This window comes from Mchenga conophoros, linkage group LG4 (assembly GCF_057382185.1).
Source record: "Mchenga conophoros isolate Kocher_MC1m ecotype Shallow Benthic linkage group LG4, M_conophoros_male_GT1.1, whole genome shotgun sequence".
NCBI classification, from domain to species: Eukaryota; Metazoa; Chordata; class Actinopteri; order Cichliformes; family Cichlidae; genus Mchenga; species Mchenga conophoros.
Window position 1 is genome coordinate 3,474,783 of NC_140529.1, and position 22,162 is coordinate 3,496,944.

Genomic DNA, 22,162 nt, shown 5'->3' on the forward strand with positions numbered 1-22,162 from the left:
GAAATGCAATATTTCTTTGTTGAGCACAGGGGCACCCCGACCTGTCTTATTTGCACAGAGAAAGTTGCGCTGCACAAGGAATACAATTTGAAACGTCATTACACAACTAGACATGCTGAGCTGGATGCAAAATACCAGGGAGACGAGAGAGCGAACCGGGTTGCCAGTCTTAAAACAGATCTACTGAGGCAGCAAGATTTCTCCAAGAAAGCAACCAAAGAGAATAATGCAGCAGTCGGAGCCACGTGGTTAGTGAGATGATTGCTAAAGCAGGGAAGCCATTCACAGAAGGTGCATTTGTCTAAAAGTGCATATTGCAGGCTGCAAATATAGTCTGTCCGGGAAAGAAAGGTCAGTTTAGCAACATCAGCCTTTCTGCCAACACCGCAGCAGATCGCATTTCTGACCTGTCAAGTGACATTTATGACCAACTGTGTGAGAAAGCCAAATGTTTCAGTGTATACTCAGTCGCTCTTGATGAGACCACAGACATCACCGACACTGCCCAGCTCCCAGTGTATGTCCGTGGTGTTGATGACAGTTTTGAAGTGATGGAGGAGCTGCTCACAGTAATTCCAATGCATGGCCAGACCACCGCTCAGCAGATATTTACAAGCTGTGTGATGCCATTGAGAATGTTGGTTTGCCATGGAAGAGGTTTGTTGGAATAACAACAGATGGAGCGCCATCAATGACAGGGAGGAAACATGGACTGGTGGCACAAAACAAACTGGAAGAGGAAGGCGTGGAGGAGGCCATTGCTCTGCACTGCATCATCCATCAGCAGGTCCTTTGCAGCAAATGCCTGAAGTTTGACAATGTGATGTCTATTGTTGTGAAATGCATCAACCAAATCAGATCCAGGGGCTTAAAGCACCGAAGGTTCTGTGCTTTTCTAGAGGAAATGGAGTCAGAATATGGGGATGTGCTCGACTTCACTGAGGTACGTTGGCTCAGCAGGGGAAATGTATTAAAGAGACTTTTTGAGTTGAGAGCAGAAGTGAAGCCTTCATGGAGAAGGATGGAGTTAGTGTTCCTGTGCTAACTGATCCCAAATGGCTCATGGACTCAGCTTTTCTTGTTGATATGACACATGAGCTTAATGTACTGAACAAGACGTTACAAGGCCAGGGGCAACTTGTCAGTGCTGCCTATGACAACGTGAGAGCATTCTCCACAAAACTGGCGCTCTGGAAAGCTCAGCTCTCTCAGACAAACCTTTGCCATTTCCCAGCATGCAAGGCACTCGTGGATGCAGGCACACCATTCAGTGCTGACGAGTATGTTGATGTCATTTTGAGGCTACAGGAGGAATTTGATCACAGATTTGCTGACTTCAAGACACACAGAGCCACCTTTCACATTTTTGCAGACCCCTTCTCCTTTGATGTGCAAGATGCCCCTTCTGTGCTTCAAATGGAGCTCATTGAGCTGCAGTGCAACTCTGAACTCAAAGCAAAGTTCAGGGAGGTGAGTGGAAAAGCAGACAAGCTTGGACAATCTTTGAGAGAATTGAGCCCTAGTTTCCCTCGGCTTTCCCGAATGTTCAAGCGGACCATGTGCCTTTTTGGTAGCACATACTTGTGCCAAAAGCTCTTCTCCACTTTGAACTTCAATAAGTCCAAGTACAGGTCCAGACTTACGGATGATCATCTTCAAGACATACTGAGGGTCGCAACTGCTTCCTCCCTCAGGCCAAATCTGGCTCGGCTATGCGAGAGGAAACGCTGCCAGGTCTCTAGCAGCAAGGAGTAGGCAAGAGAAGCCATGTTCAGAAGAACAGTTCATTTTCTACAGTGTTCCATTCATGTTCAGAAGAAGGTTATAGAACTGTTAATACAGACATTTCAATCTAAATACAGCAGATATAGAAGACTGAAAGATACACACAAGTTCACTGACTAAAAATATCTTATTATTGTTTTATTTATGTATTACAGATTGATTGATTTTCTTATTAATTCTTAATTTGTTTATTCATTTTTCATATTTTGTGTTAAAAAATAAAAATAAAGAGATTTGAGAAGATTGGAATTTTTTAACCATGCCTTTCTTGTGGAAAACCTAATGCGGCCCAGTCTCACCCAGACTCTGCCTGCAGCGGCCCCCAGCTAAATTGAGTTTGAGACCCCTGTCCTACACCATAAATCAGTAAGAGAGGGTACGACCTCTCTCATGGCCCCAAGTGGTGTGTGCATGCCAGAGCACTCTGGAAGGCACACAGAGTCTTTACAGACTACTAAGGATCAAACCTCTATCATCATGCAATCGATTATACAACTCTAAGCATATATGAGTAAATATTTCTAAGCATAAATGACAATCAACAATATAAACCTTACAGCTGGTTTTAATAACAGAATTCATTTGTTTCTCAAACGAGAAAGAGCTATCGAGAAACACTCCTAAATCTTTAGTTCTTAACTTTTCCAGTGGGCCAAGGTCAACATTATCTGCTAATGCTAAATAGGCTGCCATTATTAACTAATGCTAATTTGATGTGAATTAGCATTATGCACTAATGCTAACACTTACTTTTTTTAAAAATGTGAGTAGCTAATGCTAACACTATTTCCCTTAACTTTATAACAATGTGAACGGCTAATGCTAACACTCTTTTTCCTAGCATTATAACATCTGAGCTGCTAATGCTAAGTAGGCTGCCATTAGCACCTACGTCTAATTTAAGGCAAATACGCATTAGAACCTAATGCTCATATCGTTTTCCTTTGCTTTATAACAATGTGAGCAGCTACTGCTAAATAGCATTAGCTAATAACAGCAGTCTAATTTAATGCAAGTTAGCCTCATTTGCATTACAACGATGTGAGGAGTTAACGCTAAGTATGCTGCCATTAGTGGCTAATTCTAATTAGGGGTGAATAAATATTACCAGCTAATGCTAATATCGTATTCTCTTCCCTTTTAACAATGTGAGCAGCTAGTGCTAGGTAGGCTGATGCTAGCAGCTAATGCTAAAGCTAATTTAATGTGAATTAGCATCACATTAGTGAGGAGTTAATGCTAAGTAGACTGCCATTAGCAGGTAATGCTAATTTTAGGTGAATAGGAATTGGCAGATAATGCTAATACCATATTTTCTTGCTTTATAACAATGTGACCAGCTAATGCTATGTAGGTTGCCGTTATTAGCTAATACTAATTTGAGGTGAATTAGCATTATCCCCTTATGCTAACAATGTTTTTTCTTACTTTTTAACAATACAAGTAGCTAATGTGAACACTTTTTTTTTTTATTGAATTCTAATTTTTCCCTTGCGATGTGAAGAGTTAATGCTAAATAGGATCCCATTAGTGGCTAATTCTAATTTTAGATGAGAAAGCATTAGAAGCTAATGCTAATACCATATTTTCTTGCTTTATATCAATATTAGTAGGTAATGCTAAGTACGTAGCCATTATTAGCTAATGCTAATTTAGGTGAATTAGCATTATCCACTAATGCTAACACTGTTTTTGCCAACTCTTTTCCCTTGCATTATAACAATATGAGCAGCTAATGCTAAGAAGGCTGCCATTATTAGGTAATGCTAATTATTATGTGTGTTAGCATTATCCGCTGCTGCTAGCAATGTTTTATCTTACCTTTTAACAATATCAGCAGCTAATGCTAACACTACTTTAATTTCAGTTAAACCTACTTAGCATTAATTAACTTCATTTAGCATTAAGAAGTTTTTGCTATAGGCTACCATTAGTGGCTAATGCTAATTTTAGGTAAATAGAAATTGGCAGCTAATGCTAATACCATATTTTCTTGCCTTATAACAATGTGACCAGCTAATGCTAAGCAGGTGCCATTATTAGCTAATACTAATTTGAGATGAATTAGCATTATCCGCTTATGCTAACAATGTTTTTTCTTACTTTTTAACAATACGCCATTAGTGGCTAATTCTAATTTTAGATGAAAAAGGATTAACAGCTAATGCTCATACTGTTTGCTTTGTAAGAATGACAGCAGCTAATGATATGAAGTCTACCGTTATTAACTAATGCTAATTTGATGAGAATTAGCATTATCCGATAATGGTAACTCTTTTCCCCTGCATTATAACAATGTCAGGAGTTAATGCTAAGTAGACTGCCATTAGGGGCTAACTCTAATTAGGGGTGAATAATTATTAGCAGCTAATACTAATACCGTTTTCTCTTTTTCCTTATAACAACTTGAGCAGCTAATTCTAATTTGATGTGAATTAGCATTATATTAGTGAGCAGTTAATGCTAAGTAGGCTGCCATTATTAACTAATACTACGTTGACGTGAATTAGCATTATGCGCTACTGCTAATACTGTTTTCTCTTACTTATTAAAAATGATAGTAGCTAATACTAATACTCTTTTCCGTTGGGTAACAACAAAGTGAGGAATTAATGCTAAGTTGGCTGCTTTTAGCGGCTTATTCTAATTAGGGGTGAATAATTATTAGCAGCAAATGCTAATACCGTTTTCTCTTTCCTTATAACAATATGAGCAGTTAATGATAATTTGATGTAAATTAGCATTATATTAGTGAGGAGTTAATGCTAAGTAGGCTGCCATTAGCAGCTAAAGGTAATTTGAGGTGAATAAGCACTAGTAGCTAATGCCAATACCCTTTTCTCTTGTGTTATAATGATGTGAAACGTTAATATTGTTCTCAAACAACAGAATGAGAATGAAATATTGATTCTAACAGGGCCCGTAAACAGCATTAGCTTAGCAGCATTAGCTTATCAGAGTCTCCATCATGGTCACACAAATCCTTAGCGGAGCAAAGTGGCCTACTTAGCAACAGCTGCTGTAGAAAGCAAAGGGAAAACAGTATTAGCATTAGCTGCTAAATGTGCACTTGAGAACAAATCTATTGTGAATTCAGCCGTGAATGTAGTGTTTCCAGTAAGCTTCCATTTCCAAATGTTAGCTGCTCCTGTCTGCCTCTTTGTCACACACACAGACTGAAATGATTCACAGCCTTGTTTCATCCTTCTGTCAGTGTCACTGACTGTCACTGTGACTGTGGACATACAGCATGGGAAACACACACATGGCTGATACTTGTATCTAAAGTTACAAAATGTTGTCTCTGTCCAAATATTACCTAACTGTAAGTCTACTTTAAATGAAACTCTCAACATGACTTATCAGTTATCATTAATGTTCCTGCAAACAGACTCCTTGAAGACCCCCTACATAAATATCCATGTACTATCCAGCTAGACTACTGTGTCTGTCCCTGAAAATATTCCTGCATGTGTGATTGTTCATGTCTCATCTGCAGGAAACAAACAGGAAGTGAGTGAAAGACACAGGAAATGATTCCAGCTCTTCCTCCTATATCAGACATTCTCTCCATACCTGAGAGTGTCCAGTCTCCAGCCTGGATCCTTCAGTCCAGCCGACAGAAGCTTCATTCCTGAGTCACCTGGATGATTGTAGCTCAGGTCCAGCTCTCTCAGATGGGAGGGGTTGGAGGTCAGAGCTGAGGCCAGAGAAGTACAGCCTTCCTCTGTGATCAGACAGCCTGACAGACTGCAGACACACAAAACAACAATCCATCTGTTATCCATCTCTATAGCAGCATAACTAAGTGATGGTTCAGGGTCACCTGATCCAGCTCTAACTATAAGTTTTATCAAAAAGGAAAGTTTGAAGCTGATCGTCAAAGTAGAGAGGGTGTCTGTCTCCTGAACTCAAACTGGGAGCTGCTTCCACACCCAGTCCAACATAGCCAGGCTTTCTTTGCTGCTTTGACAAAACCTCAAATCCCAGTCAGAGATGGTGAGCATCATCACAGTGATGATCATTTCTCTGTTAACCCAGGCTTTCTGCTTCAGGATCTGTGCACGCTCACAGAACAAGGAGACCTTTAAACATCATTTCACTAAATGGATGGACTGAGCTCAGCCTACAGATGAACTGGATAAATAAAGATTTGACCTCAGTGTGCTCAGTGTTCCTGTCTATTCCTAACATATTCCTAACATGATAGCTGCACTTTAGAGCTCTAAAACTGGAACTGACACATATTTAAACTCCACATGTTACTCAGTACATCCAGTTCTGACACTCGCCCACAGTCCAACAAAGGAAACATGGAGATCACATCAGTTTGTCACCAAAGTCTAATTATTCCAGAGGGCAGTGTTGATACAACTAAAGTTATTTTTAAGCAAAGTTGAGTTTTTTATCGTCGGAGTACTTCAAGTCTGAAGTATCATTTAAATGCATTACACGCTGTTGATGGCAGCAAACAAACCACCCAAACAAACAGAGGTGGGAGGCTTGGGCAGACTACGTAGATTCAGCTAGTGGGAGGAGTCAAGATAAACCAAAGAAAGACAAGCTAACAGACGCCACAGTGAAGTGAGTAGCTACAAACTTCAGGCCAATTAGTGTTGTTGAAGAAGTCGGTCTGAGGAACGTTCTTAGGATCAACAAATGACCGCATGTATGAGCCTCCCTCAAGACGCACCATCACAAGAAGAACACATGAGCTGTAGAAAAAGGAGAGACTACGACAGCCACAGCGTTACAACGTGCACCAGCTGTTGGTCTCTCTGTAGACCTGGGAGTTATAGTACATGATATTAATGAAGACTGGGAGCTGCATTCTATAGCAAACAATTTGTTATGAGGTAATCAGCTGATCTTACTTTAACCGGAAGCCCTTCACAATAATTGCAAAGCCTTTATTTTGTCCAACTACCATCAGTTCGTCTGTACTGATGGTAACTTAAAGTCACACTAATGCAGTTTAGTTTGTATAGTGTAAGTAGTAGAAGTATACTACAGTACTCTGATCACTGATAGGATAGATTTATGTAGATATACACCTTTGTGTTTAACATTACTGCATTATAGTACTGTGATCTTTGACCTTATATATGGTTATGTTAGCTATACTGACGTATGCATATAACTGGATATGTATCTTATCTATTCATCTTATTTGTCATGTATTTGTATTGTGTACTTCCTTTTTGTAAGAAACCACACACGTGATCACAGCCACAAGAATCAATCAGTGAAAGAATAAAGTGCCTCAAACCAAACCTTAAGCTCCTTATTCCACACGCTGGGCCTTCAGTGGTGTTCTGGCTGACACACCAGAGTGACTGGAGTGCTAAAGAGTGAATCGGACACACCAGTGTAATCCCTGATATCTCCACTACATTTAATCGTCCTTCAGCCTGTGGCTGCAGTTAGCTGGTCTGCTAGTTAGCTGGTGTGCTAGTTAGCCGGTGTGCTATTTAGCCGGTTCGCTAGTCAGCTGGTGTGCTAGTTAGCTGGTATGCTAGTTAGCCGGTTCGCTAGTCGGCTGGTGTACTAGTTAGCCAGTGTGCTAGTTAGCCGGTTCGCTAGTTAGCTGGTCTGCTACTTAGCTGGTTTGCTAGATAGCCGGTGTGCTAGTTAGCTGGTGTGCTAATTAGCAGAAATGTGACTTTACAGCTCGGCCTCACTCACTGACATTAGTCAGATATGACTGAATCTATATCACACTTAAAGCTTTCTGTAAATGAAAGGCTCAGTGAAAACGAGGCACTTCAGTCAATTTTAAAACACACACTCTGAATATAACCTGATCCAGACCAGGTTATAGGTTCAGCATCAGTAACCACGGTGATGTAGCCAGGTAAACACTTGTGCATTTATGCTCACAATCACTCCAGTTAACCCAGCATGCATGTTTTTGGACTGTGGGAGGAAGCAGAGAACCTGAAGACAACCTACACAGGCCACACTATCACCCTTATTTACAGAATTATAATTTAATTGGGTGATAAAGTAAAGAAAATAAATATTTTAATAAAAAAATATTCATAAATGAACTATTATTCAAGTAAGTAAGTAGAATATATTTATATAGCACATAATCTCGTTTGTATAGAAATGTCTTCATCTGCTTTTTCAAAGAGTCAGTGGAGTCTAGACAGCATAAAGATAACAGCAGGGAGTTCCACAGCCTCGGTGCCTGAAAAGCTCGATCCCCACGTGTGTTGAACCGAGTCTGTGGGACCAATAGTGACCTCTGACCTAAAGACCTAAGTGCTCGGTATGAAGCATGAGGTTTCAACAGGTCAGAGATGCACTGAGGAGCTTCACCATGTACAGCTCTAAAAGTTATGAGTATAATGTTAAAATGAACCCTAAAATTTAGTGGCAACCAATGAAGAGAAGCCAAAACTGGAGTAATGTGTGACCTCTTGTTTGTGCCAGTTAAAAGTCTCGCCGCAGCATTCTGTACAGTGTGAAGCTCCAGAGCTGATTTGTTGAGACAAGTAAAAAGACCATTACAATACTCCAAGTGAGTAGAGATAAAAGCATGAAGAATCATCTCAAGTTCTGCCTTTGACACCAGTCTGAGTTTAGAAATGTTTCTTGGATGATAAAAACAGTTTTGAAACAGTTGTTTAGAGAGTTTCTCAAGCAACATTGAACTGTCGAAAATAACACCTAAGTTTCTGAGACTCGATTTAATGGAAGGACCTAAAAACTGATCTGCTGCCTAATTTCTGAAGACATGTGATCAGGAGCAATGATCAAAGTTTCTGTTTTATCCGTATTAAACTGGAGAAAGTTGAAGTTTCACAATTATTTGATTCCTGAAAGACAATTATTTAAACAAGAAAATGTATCAAACTGAGAATCTTTGAAAGAACAGTATAACTTAATGTCTGAATGTCATCAGCGTAGAGATGATAAGAAATATTATTGTAATATCTGATAATTTGGCCTAGAGCAGGGGTGGGGAACTCCAGGCCTCGAGGGCCGGTGTCCTGCAGGTTTTAGGTCTAACCCTGGGTCAGCACACCTGAATCAAATTCATTACCAGGCCTCTGGAGAACCTCAGGACGTGTTGAGGAGGAATTTAACCATTTAAATCAGATGTGATGGATCAAGGAAACATCTAAAAACTGCAGGACACCAGCCCTCGAGGCCTGGCGTTTGTCACCTGTGGCCTAGAGGACGTATATAAACCAAAAAGAGAATCGGGCCTAAAACAGATCCTTGAGGTACCCCAGAAGGCAGAACGGATGTTTCAGACAACACATGATTCATACAGACAGTCAAAGATCTCTCAGATACAGTAGATACGACAAACCATTTTAAAGCAACACCAGTAATCCTGAACAAGTCCTTCAGCCTATTTATCATGATGCTGTGATCAACAGTATCAAAAGCAGAGGAGACATCCAACTCAGTGCACTCTCCAGAGTCTGCTGCCATCAGAATGTCACCACACACTTTAAGTTAAGCCATCTCAGTGGAGGACAGTTTACAGAAACCAGACTGGAAAATGTCCAGAACACTGTTTTTCTCCAGAAAGTCGTTAAGTTGTTCTGCAACTGTTTTTTCCACGTTCGTTCAATGATTCATTACAATCAGATTTAGTATAGACTGGTACACGAGGAATATCAGGAGAGACAATTTTCATAATTGTATCAAACAATACTTTGGTTCTTTTCTGAAGCCATTAGATTTGAAAACTATTCAGTTCCAGCTTTTTTATCATGTTGTTAAGTGAGGATATTGATTCCTTGAGATGTACTCGATGAACCTCAAGCTTGGAAGCCTTCCATAAACGTTCTAACTTGACAGAATATCTCTTGAAATTTTGAGTATTTTCATTTATCCAGGGATAGAAATTTGAAGAATGGACAACACTTTGCTTCAGAGGTGCCGCTGTGTCTAAATAAAATGGACAAAGTGTTGTCTCCAGGAGTTTAGCTGATTTAGAGTGGCCAGGTACGGTGGGTGTGCTCCGGTTAAAGAACACGGAGGCAGACTTCCAAATTCAGGTGATGTATTCGGTCTGTAGTGAGGATACAGTCACCTGACCTAAACCCAGTGGAGATGGTTTGGGATCAGTGTTGGGCAAGTGACTTTGAACAAGTAATTATAGTTAGTAGTTACCAAGAAGTAACTAGTAACTATTAGAGATGGACCGATCCGATATTACGTATCGGTATCGGTCCGATACTGACCTAAATTACTGGATCGGATATCGGAGAAAAATAAAAAATGTAATCCGATCCATTAAATATCACGAAAGCACCTCACAAAACTTGCAACACGCCGTAACTCACCTCAGAACGTTAGCACGTCGGAGCAGTATGCATCACGTGATAGAGCAGCTGTGGCATGCGGGACCTGTCGGTGGTCTGGATAGCATGTGGAGCTTCGCTAGCAACCCGGCATTTCATCTCCGACAAAGTTATCCCGAGAGAAGTAAAGCAAGTGTGTAAGTCCATCTCTGAATGTTTGTAAAGCATTCCTGCGTTAAGCTTAACAAACGATATATGGAGCGACTGCCTCTTCTTGCTGCTACTTCAATCATGAAACTGCTTAAATGATCAGCTGATCAGCTTTTCTGTCTCGAGTCCGTCTCTCTTGTTTGTTTTTGGCCCACTTTGCACCAGAAAGAGGAAACCAGCGGCTGAACAACAGCAGCACGTTTAAGCTTGATCAGCTGTTGTTAGAATGTATTTAATATTACTTTCTACTCGAGGATCTTTTTCTACGTAGCTGACGCTGGTAACTGTGCAGGGGCGGATCTAGCAAAGTTTAGCCAGGGGGGCCGATAGGGCATTAACAGGGAAAAGGGGGCACAAAGACATACTTTTCTTTCTTATTCTCATTTAAAATGTCTAGCTTTTAATAAATAATTATCTGACACCCAAAGTTTTAATTTGATGTAAAATGAATAGAAGTCAATTACTGTATATAGTGACTATTAAGTCTAATATATACACCCTAGTAAGCTATAGTACTTTTTCCTTTGGGAAGGTACCATCTGTGCAGTCTGCAATTTTGTTGAAGAAAGATGTTGAATCTATTTAATATTTCTTGAAAAATAATTGATTTCTGTGCATTTTTTTTTCACACTGCATCAAATTAAGGTTGATTACGTCGATTAAGCATCATGAGGTGGAGCGTGAGGGGTGGTTCCCTATTTTTTATTTATTTATTTTTGTTGTTGCTGGGAGTTGGAACCCTATTAGTTAGGTTGCTTAATATTTACGCTAAGTACTCTTTAAAATACCAGAATAGGGAGGATGGTGTAGGTTTAAGTTTATTAGATTGATCAGTATTGCTGAACTATGAAATATTTTTTTTTGCATACAGGTATAACAGAATAGCTTTAGTGTAGTTGTTGTTTTAAACTTTAGTATGAACTTATACAAAATGCAGCAAGATATTTAAAAAAACAGTTTTGTTGATTAAAAAACACTATATCGGATTCATATCGGTATCGGCAGATATCCAAATTTATGATATCGGTATCGGACATAAAAAAGTGGTATCGTGCCATCTCTAGTAACTATACTACTAACTATAGTTAACTCTACGTAGTTACTTAGAGTTAAAATATTGTAAGTCAGTTACTAAAAGTAATTAATTACTTGAAAAGTAACTATTGCGTTACTTTAAAAAAAATGTTCAACCCTCTGGGGTCCAGGGTATAATTGGCCATTTTTAACTACTTTTGATTTGACCTCTATATTCCACCTTTAAAAACGATTTACTTTGCCTGTTTGGTATCATTCTTTTCAGCACAACCTCACGTGTCTGAATTTACAGTTATGTTTTCATTTTGACATACTGTATTAACACAATTGACCTAAAATCAGACAAAAAACAATATGAGTAGAAAAAGTTATATTTTTTACTGTTACAACCACAAACATGTTTAATAAATCATTAACTTGAAATCTAATAATTTTAATATTTTAATAATATTTTAATAATAATAATAATAATAATAATAATAATGGATTGCATTTATATAGCGCTTTTCGGGCCTTAAAGTGCTTTACAATGCCACTATTCATTCACTCTCACATTCACACACTGGTGGAGGCAGCTACAGTTGTAGCCACAGCTGCCCTGGGGCAGACTGACAGAAGCGAGGCTGCCATATCGCGCCATCGGCCCCTCTGGCCATCACCAGTAGGCGCTAGGTGAAGTGTCTTGCCCAAAGACACAATGACCGAGACTGTCCGAGCCGGGGCTCGAACCGGCAACCTTCCGGTTACAAGACGAACACCCTTAAAATCCTATACACAAGGTTTGCAAACAACCATTTTGTTATTTGTAACAATTTACCTTTTACCTTGATTTTTTAAAAATAACTATTTCAAACTATTTACAGAACAATCAGCTGTTCTGCATTAAATAAGATGCCACAAATTATTTGTGCCACTCCAAAAAAATAATTTCTGTCCACCATAAAGGAGAACATCACAGCCTGATACCTGCAGGTCTGACAGCAGCAGGTGTATCACTGCTGTTTCTACCTGGAGACACCGTTTACACTGTAATCTGCATTTGCTGGTTTTGTGGCAGCACCTGTAACAATTCCATTCAATTCAACTCTATTTATATAGTGCCAAATCACAACAGTCGCCTCAGGGCACTTAACATTCAGCAATTGCCTCATTGTTCTGACAGACAACATAAAACTATCCACTACACACTAACTTTTTTTCTTCCTTTTTTTGTTCTTTTTTCCCCTACACACTAACTACACAACACAACATACTATGCACACACTCCAAATACGCTAAACGTCACAAATCTCTCACACCGTCACTCCTAAAACTTCCCCCTCTTCCTAAACAACCAAATGTCATGTTGCTATATCATTTTTTTGATTGGTCGACATGGTTCATTTTTCCACCAACAGGAAAGGGATGATTTGGGGTTTTTTTGCTCATAAGCAGAGAGTGCTTGCTGTGCTGTCCTTAGACAGTAAAAGTGACGAAACTATTGAGGAAAAAAACGCTGCGTATATATTGTTTATCATGACTCTGGTTTTATGTGACCTATCAACACAATTTAAAAACTGGTATATGTCACCTTGTTGCTTTGTAATCTTGAAGTGGTCATGTGATTGGCTTACCATGAATACTTTATTCTTCCTCAGCCAAACAGCAGCACTCATGCGATTGTTTTGCCCCCTTAGCTCCAGGTGTTGTGCCAAAAAGTGATCGTCTGCCAGAAAGTGATCGCTGTCCGCGGGAGTGCATGCAGCTGCTTAACCCTTTAAAGCCGGTCAGAGTGGGCACACTCTGTTTTGCGTAACATAATATTCCAGAAACACGCTTTGCCGATCCGATCAGCTGTTTGTAACACTTCCTACTTTGGAATTGACATCAGCGTGAACTATCGCATATCCGCCATGACCTGCCCAAAACCGGAAGTGATGTCATTTTTGCAGAAATGTATTTTTTACCATCATGGCCTCATAACCCTATACTAGTGTTTTTTAAAGTTATGTTTGACTTTCTGACTTTCTGTGTTGTTTCTGGGATGCTTAGGACTCATATTGCACTGCTGGAAATAGTTTATTTTGATGCATATGCTGCTTTTTTGCAAATTTGCACTATAATATTTATTTTCGTTTTTCCTGCAGTGTATAGAAATTAGTGTATTTCAAAAATAAAACTATGAAGACACTCAAAATAAATTTCATGTGGTGGGAAACTATTTTGTGCAACTTTTTTGCATTTACAGTTTTGAGGGATAAGCCTCTTAAATTTCTCTAACTAGAAATATATGTTAAAAAACAAAAACGATTTTCAATTTTTTTTTAGTTTATTGCACTTTTTGCAATTTATGTAATTTCTATGCACTTAATGCATGCATATTATTAAAATTTAGGCTGTAATGGTTGTATTGATGTAGAGCAACTTGAAATGCTCCCAAAAATGGCTCCACAGCATGTAAAAATATAATATAAGCTGTGGCGGACTTGGTTCTATGGTAAGTCTTAAAGGGTTAAAGCTGTAGCGCCCAGATTACTTATAGCTACTTCCATGCAGCTGATATAAGATTGGTTGTTGAAAAATAGTAACGCAACCGCACCGAATCCAATTCAGGATTTTGATTTCCATCACACTTCCACTGGATGCCCAGCTGCTCTCCTATTATGTGATTATCATCAACACAGAACTGGAGGATAAGACCGCGGTTCTGGGGGTTGGGAAGCTCATCTTGTAACCAGAAGGTTGCCAGTAGGATCTCTCTGTCTTGGTCGTTGTGTTCTTGGAACAGTATGTAGTATGTAGTTAGTACCGGGCGACTCCCCTCCCCCACATCGGCACCAGAACCCTGTATTATCTACAGGGTAAGAATGCCTGTTTTATCAAACTATGGCTATTACTACTGTGATCATTTGCAGCCCAGTGTGCTGCTCTCTCTGCTGGGATGGACCACTGGAGCTCACCCAGTCATCCCTTTCTTTCTCTCAAGAAGAAGTGAAATAAATGTATTTATTATGTTACGAGTCTAATATTCTTTAAATCAAACTGTAATGAATAAATGAAGCAAGAAGATTTGGTGGCTCCAAGTGTTGTAGAAGAAAAGATAAACATCTCATTTTGAGAAATCAGCCTTTAAAATTAAGTAAGTACTGTGAATAAAAAACAAACAGCAAACCAATCGGTAATCGCCAATTACTTTTGAAAGTAATTCAGAGTCCAATTATCCACTCAAATGTAAATAAAAGTTCACTTGACAGCTGTATAAAGGTTACCTGTTTATACAATAATATAAGTCACATTTCAAATGATCATCTGTGGAAAAGTTTGAATCCTGACCTGAGAGTTTCCACTGCACACTGTGAACTCTTTAGTCCAGCGGACAGAAGCTTCACTCCTGAATCCTGCAGGTCAGAGTTACTCAGGTCCAGCTCTCTCAGACTGGAGAACTGGGAGCTGAGGACTGAGGACAGAGCTTCACAGCTTCTCTCTGACAGGTTACAGCCACTCAGTCTGAAAAATAAAAGACAGTCATACAACAAATACTCATGTTGAGTTTGTTAATACATTTCACAACATTAAATCTTGACTTTCTATTTTTAGAGGAAACATAAACATACTAAGATACAACATCATATGTATGAACTTAAATAATTGAATAATTCTAACAACAAACTGTTTTCTGATCTGACCTCAGAGTATTCAGTTTACAGTTTAAACGTTGTAGTCCAGCAGACAGAAGCTTCACTCCTGAATCCTGTAGCTTTCTGATACTCAGGTCCAGCTCTGTCAGACTAGAGGACTGCGAGCTGAGAACTGAGGACAGAGCTTCACAGTTTTCCTCTGAGAGTTCACAGATGTTAAGTCTGAAGATAAAAACATGAATAAAGATTGTTGTTAAAGTGTAATCAGGGTGCAATAGCTTATTGTCTTGTGCTGAGCAGGTTAGTATAAGTTCACTTTAACTTATAAATGAATAAAAATGCTATGGAACAAGGATAACTGGATAAAGTTTACCTTTACTGGTTAAATTATTGATTATTTTTGTTAGTTGATATAAACAAAACCAAACATCAAACATATAAACAAACAGAACTAAACAGAATACAAATTGATCTGACCTCAGAATATTCAGTTTGGCGTGTGGACTCTCCACTGCAGCAGACAGAAGCTTTACTGCTGAAGCCTTCAGGCGGTTGGTACTCAGGTCCAGCTCTCTCAGACTACAGGACTGGGAGCTGACCACTGACAACAAATTTTCACAGCCTTCCTCTGAGATGTTACAGCTGCTCAGTCTGGGAGAGAAAGGGAAAAAACAAAACAAAACAAAAAATATATGTGATCAAATGAAATTTGTTTATATGTTAAACCTTTTAAAAAAAAACAAAAAAAAACAACCTATGACACTATGAGTGCTACCAGTCCAGTGCACACGATTGGTACCTTGATGGTACCTTGCTCAGGGGTACCATCAAGGTAGCTGTTCGGTGGATTCGACCCCTGACCTTATGATCATGGGGCGACCACTCTACCTACTGAGCTAATAATTCTGTGTACACTATCATACAATATTAACTAAAACAATTATTTTAGAAAATCTTACTAATTCAGTAATTGTTATGCTATTTAACTGTGAGTAACACTGGATTTTAAACACTAGCTGTATAAAACTCCTCCTGTTAAAGGTGTGTATAAAGGAGATGAGCTGAAATGCAGACTTCATGGAGAATGTTTGCTGTCAGGATATATCAAAGACAAAGCAGAGATCCATCCAGTCTCTTCCACTAAGCCCACAGAGGGAAAGACAACCATTCTCACACACACACCTGCATGAAGTTTAGATCACCAGGTAATCTAACTGCATGTCTGTGGACAGTGGGAAGAAACTGTAGAGGACCCAGAGAGAACCCACTGTAATTCTGTGGGAACACTGGTTATGGAAGCCTTACAGTTAGATATGAATACTGTCAAGAAACAGGACCTGAGTGGCAATTTCAATTATGAAGCCCAAGTTCTCCTCCTTGAATCGCTACCTTATCGTGGTGGAGGGGTTTGTGTGTCCCAGGGATCCCAGGGGCTATGTTGTCTGGGGGCTTTTGCCCCCTGGTAGGGTCTCCCATGGCAAATTGGTCCTGGGTGAGGGACCAGACAAAGAGCGATTCAGAAGACCCTTATGAAAAGGATATCGAGAGAACAGTTTACCCTCCCCGGGATAGGGTTACCAGGGCCCCCCCCTGGAGCCAGGCCCGGGGAGGGTGCCCGAGGGCGAGCGTCTGGTGGCCGGGCCTTAGTCCATGGGGCCCGGCCGGGCACAGCCCGAAGAGGAGACATGGGCCCATCCTCCCGCAGGCCCACCACCCGCAGGAGGCGCCATAGGGGTCGGGTGCATTGTGTGCCGGGTGGCGGCCAGGAGCGGAGGCCCTGGTGGACTGACCCCCAGCTGCCAAGACTGGCAATAGGGACATGGAATGTCACCTCTCTGGTGGGGAAGGAGCCTGAGTTAGTGCGTGAGGTTGAGAGGTACCGGCTAGATATAGTCGGGCTCACCTCTACGCATGGCTTGGGCTCTGGAACCAGTCTCCTGGAGAGGGGCTGGACTCTGTCTCAGTCTGGAGTTGCCCCTGGTGAGAGGCGGCGGGCTGGGTGGGTATTCTAATATCCCCTCGGCTTGCTGCCGGTACGTTGGGGATTTTCCCGGTGGACGAGAGGGCTTGTTCCCTGCGCCTTAGGGTTGGGGAACGGGTCCTGACTGTCATCTGCGCTTATGCGCCGAGTGGCAGTTCAGAGTTCCTAGAGTCCCTGGGGGGGGGGGGGGGGGGGGGTGCTGGAAGGTGCTCCACCTGGAGACTCTGTTGTCCTGCTGGGAGACTTCAATGCTCACGTGGGTAACGACAGCGAGACCTGGAGGGGCGTGATTGGGAGGAACGGCCTCCCTGATCTGAACCCGAGCGGTGCTTTGTTATTGGACTTCTGTGCTAATCACAGTTTGGCCATAATGAACACCCTGTTCGAACATAAGAGTGTCCATAAGTGCACGTGGCACCAGGACGCTCTAGGCCGTAGGTCGATGATCGATTTTGTAATCGTATCACCAGACCTGCGACCATATGTTCTGGACACTCGGGTAAAGAGAGGGGCTGAGCTGTCAACTGATCACCACCTGGTGGTGAGTTGGATCAGGTGGCGGGGGAGGACGCTGGACAGACCTGGTGCACCTAAACGCGTAGTGAGGGAGTGCTGGGAACGTCTAGCAGAGGCCCCAGTCCGCGAGATCTTCAACGCACACCTCCGGCAGAGCTTCAACAGCATTCCGAGGGAGACTGGGGACATTGAGTCCGAATGGACCATGTTCAGCGTCTCCATTGCCAAAGCTGCTGCATTGAGCTGCGGCCGCAAGGTGGTTGGTACCTGCCGTGGTGGTAATCCCCGAACCAAATGGTGGACACCAGAGGTGAAGGGAGCCACCAGGCTGAAGAAGGAGTCCTATCGGGCTTGGTTAGCCTGTGGGACTCCGGAGGCAGCCGACAGGTCCGGTCCCCATCTTTAAGAAGGGGGACCGGAGGGTGTGTTCCAACTACAGGGGTATCACACTCCTCAGCCTCCCTGGGAAAGTCTATGCCAGGGTGCTGGAAAGGAGAGTTCGTCCGCTAGTCGAACCTCGGATACAGGAGGAACAATGCGGTTTTCGTCCTGGTCGCGGAACACTGGACCAGCTCTTTATCCTCTCGAGGATACTTGAGGGTGCATGGGAGTTTGCCCAACCAGTCTACATGTGTTTTGTGGACTTGGAGAAGGCATTCGACCATGTCCCTCGGGGTGTCCTGTGGGAGGTGTTGCGGGAGTATGGGGTGTCTGGCCCATTGCTACGGGCCATTTGATCCCTATACAACCGTTGCAAGAGCTTGGTTCGCATTGCCGGCAATAAGTCGGACTCGTTCCCGGTGGGTGATGGGCTCCGCCAGGGCTGCCCTTTGTCTCCGGTTCTGTTCATAATTTTTATGGGCAGGCGGAGGGCTTTCGCTTTGGTGGCCTCAGAATCTCATCTCTGATTTTTGCGGATGATGTGGTTCTGTTGGCTTCATCGGGTGAGGGCCTCCAGCTCGCACTGGAACGGTTCGCAGCCGAGTGTGAAGCAGCGGGAATGAGGATCAGCACCTCCAAATCTGAGGCCATGGTTCTCAGCCGGAAAAGGGTGGAGTGCCCACTCTGGGTCGGGGATGAGTTCCTGCCCCAAGTGGAGGAGTTCAAGTATCTCGGGGTCTTGTTCGCGAGTGATGGGAGAAGGGAGCCGGAGATCGACAGACGGATTGGGGCTGCAGCTGCAGTAATGCGGACGCTGCACCGGTCCGTCGTGGTGAAGAGGGAGCTGAGTGTAAAAGCGAAGCTCTCAATTTACCGGTCGATCTACGTCCCTACCCTCACCTATGGCCACGAGCTGTGGGTAGTGACCAAAAGAACGAGATCGCGGATACAAGCGGCAGAAATGAGCTTCCTCCGAAGGGTGGCTGGCCTCTCCCTTAGAGATAGGGTGAGAAGTTCGGCCATCCGGGAGGGGCACAGAGTAGAGCCGCTGCTGCTCCACATCGAAAGGAGCCAGCGGAGGTGGTTCGGGCATCTGACAAGGATGCCTCCTGGGCGCCTCCTGGGTGAGGTGTTCCAGGCATGTCCCACCAGGAGGAGGCCCCGGGGCAGACCCAGGACACGCTGGAGAGATTATATCTCGCGGCTGGCCTGGGAACGCCTTAGTATTCCCCCGGATAAGCTGGAGGAGGTGGCTGGGGAGAGGGAGGTCTGGGCCTCTTTGCTTAGGCTGCTGCCCCCGCGACCCGGCCTCAGATAAAGCGGATGAAGATGGATGGATGGATGGAAGCCCAAGTTTTCCCTCCATCCTGGATGAAAACAGGACAGTCACAGCAGAGATTTATAATAAAAAAGGGAGAGTGTGCACTGAAAATGAGATAAAAAACAAACTGCTGGATTTGGAGACGTGAACAAGCTGACGATAATAAACCTGTCAGAGGGGCTGAAGGATCAGAGCTCATGTTCTTATTGGCTGGGCCTGGATTGTACTTTGATAAGAGATATAGACAAAAATGTGTCAGAAATACTGACACGGCCTGCTGGACTGAAAAAATATTTACTGAGTGAATGATAATCATTTAATTCACTATTTTTATGTTTTTTAACTGTTCTTTGAACTCAGCATTTCTGATTTATTTCCCATGGTTTTAAGATTTTTATCGATTATAAGATTTTAAGCAATGAGTTCATGTTTACTTACAGAGCTTTATTGGAGGCTTTGACCACTGGCAGCAGCCTCAGAAGAGCCTCCTCTGAAGCAGAATATTTCTTAAAGTCAAACTCATCCAGATCTTCTTCTGATGACAGTAACATGAAGGTCAGAGCTGAGCACTGAGCAGGAGACAGTTTACCTGTGGAGAGACTTCCTGAAGTCCTGTATTGTTGGATCTCCTCCACTAGAGAACGATCATTCAGTTCATTCAGACAGTGGATCAGATTGATGCTTTTCTCTGCAGACAGATTCTCACTGAGCTTCTTCTTGATGTACTGGACTGTTTCCTGATTGGTCTGTGAGCTACTTCCTGTCTGTGTCAGCAGACCTCGTAGGAGAGTCTGATTGGTCTGCAGTGAAAGACCCAGGAGAAAACGGAGGAACAAGTCCAGGTGTCCATTTGGACTCTGTAAGGCCTTGTTCACAGCACTCTGGTGAAAAGATTCTTTTTGGTTTAAAAAGCTAAAACTCTTGGAGGTTATTTGTTTCTGTTCAAGAAGATTTTTTCCAGAGTTGCTGAAGGTCAGATGGACATGAAGAGCAGCCAGAAACTCCTGAACACTCAGATGAACAAAGAAGAACACCTTCTTCTGGTACAGTTTTCTCTCCTCTTTAAAGATCTGTGTGAACACTCCTGAGTACACTGAGGCTGCTCTGATATCGATGCCACACTCTGTCAGGTCTGATTCATAGAAGATCAGGTTTCCTTTCTGCAGCTGATCAAAAGCCAGTTTCCCCAGAGACTCCATCATCTTCCTGCTCTCTGGACTCCAGTGTGGATCTGTCTCAGCTCCTCCATCATACTTGACCTTCTTCACTTTGGCCTGAACCACCAGGAAGTGGATGTACATCTCAGTCAGGGTCTTGGGCAGCTGTCCTCCCTCTCTGGTTTCCAGCACATCCTCCAGAACTGTAGCAGTGATCCAGCAGAAGACTGGGATGTGGCACATGATGTGGAGGCTTCGTGATGTCTTGATGTGGGAGATGATCCTGCTGGCCTGCTCCTCATCTCTGAATCTCTTCCTGAAGTACTCCTCCTTCTGTGGGTCAGTGAACCCTCTGACCTCTGTCACCATGCCAACACAGTCAGGAGGGATCTGATTGGCTGCTGCAGGTCGTGTGGTTATCCAGAGGCGAGCAGAGGGAAGCAGTTTCCCCCTGATGAGGTTTATCAGCAGCACATCCACTGAGGTGGACTTTCTAGGGTCAGTTAGGATTGTAGTTTTGTGGAAGTACAGAGGAAGTCGACACTCATCCAGACCATCAAAGATGAACACAACCTGGACGTCTTCAAAGCTGCAGATTCCTGCTTCTTTGGTTTCAGTAAAGAAGTGATGAACAAGTCCCACCAAGCTGAACTTTTCCTCTTTCAGCACATTCAGCTCTCTGAAAGTGAATGGAAATATGAACTGGATGTCCTGGTTGGCTTTGTCTTCAGCCCAGTCCAGGCTGTATTTCTGTGTTAAGACTGTTTTCCCAATGCCAGCCACTCCCTTTGTCAGCACTGTTCTGATTGGTTCGTCTCTTCCAGGTGAGGCTTTAAAGATGTCTTCTTGTCTGATGGTTGTTTCTGGTCTGTCTGGTTTCCTGGATGCTGTTTCAATCTGTCTGACCTCATGTTCATCATTGACCTCTGCAGTCCCTCCCTCTGTGATGTAGAGCTCTGTGTAGATCTGATTCAGGAGGGTTGGGTTTCCTGCTTTAGCGATGCCCTCAAACACACACTGGAACTTCTTCTTCAGCTTAGACTTAAGGTTACGATGACAAACAGCAGCTGGAAGTTCTGAATAATAATAATAAAAATACAACTTTAACAATCATATTTTACAAAATGCTGATGACAATTTCTGACCCACTGAGAAATGACTGAACACACTGGTGTCACAAGTCTCTCATTTATCCAGCAGCGTAAATCTTTAGATAAATCCTCTTACGTCTCTGCAGACGGTCAGCCAGCTCCTCCTGCTTCATTCTCCTCAGGAAGTCCACTGTGATCTTCACAAATGCCTCTCTGCTGTTTCTCCTCTGCTCATCATCCTCCCTCTGAAACCCCAAGCACTGGGGCTTATTTGGATTCAGAGCCTTCTGGATCTTCTTCAGCTCGCTCTTCACAAAAGTGATGATGTTGTCCTCCAGCAGCTGGAACAGAATATTTATGAATGATCCACCACTCTGAACTTTAGTCCACACAACATCCACTTCTTTACCATCAAGGGGCATATCATCCGCGAACTCTTTACCAATTATAGGTTTGACTTTATCTGATTAACTGAGACTTTGTCCACAACTCCATGATCCCAAAACGTTGATGCTGTTCATATGAATGCAGCGATTTCAGTGGGAGAAACATTTCACTGGTGTTCAGAGCTGAACTACCAACAGGTTGATGATCAAAGCCAGAAACTTGGAGATGTTTCAGGTGACTGAGTTGATCGTACAGACAACTGGTCTTAAAGGTTCACTCTGTTTACGCATACAGATCAGTATTTAAGGTTTGACTCTCATCATCCACTGGATCACAAACTGGGCGTCATCAGGACGCTACAACACAGAACAAGCACCATCCCCACAGACACAGCAGCCAGCGAAGCAGAAGAAC

General features: G+C 42.5%; 1 protein-coding gene across 3 annotated transcripts in view; it reads right to left on the reverse strand.

Annotated features, from left to right (window-relative positions):
- The window catches only part of LOC146575290 (protein NLRC3-like), a 188,845-nt gene that overhangs the window by 110,941 nt on the left and 55,742 nt on the right, over nt 1-22,162 (reverse strand). Inside the window, exons 7-8 of one of the 3 annotated variants that reach the window (XM_085269937.1) lie at nt 14,610-14,783; nt 5,362-5,535 (exon numbers count right to left, since the gene is read on the reverse strand). The exons of 1 other annotated variant lie outside the window; for it this stretch is intronic. In XM_085269937.1, coding sequence (XP_085126063.1) covers nt 5,362-5,535; nt 14,610-14,783 — 348 coding nt within the window. Of the gene's footprint in view, nt 1-5,361; nt 5,536-14,609; nt 14,784-19,547; nt 21,347-21,497; nt 21,703-22,162 lie in introns of those variants that run through there. One more of the 3 variants, XM_085269940.1, reaches the window with a different exon arrangement.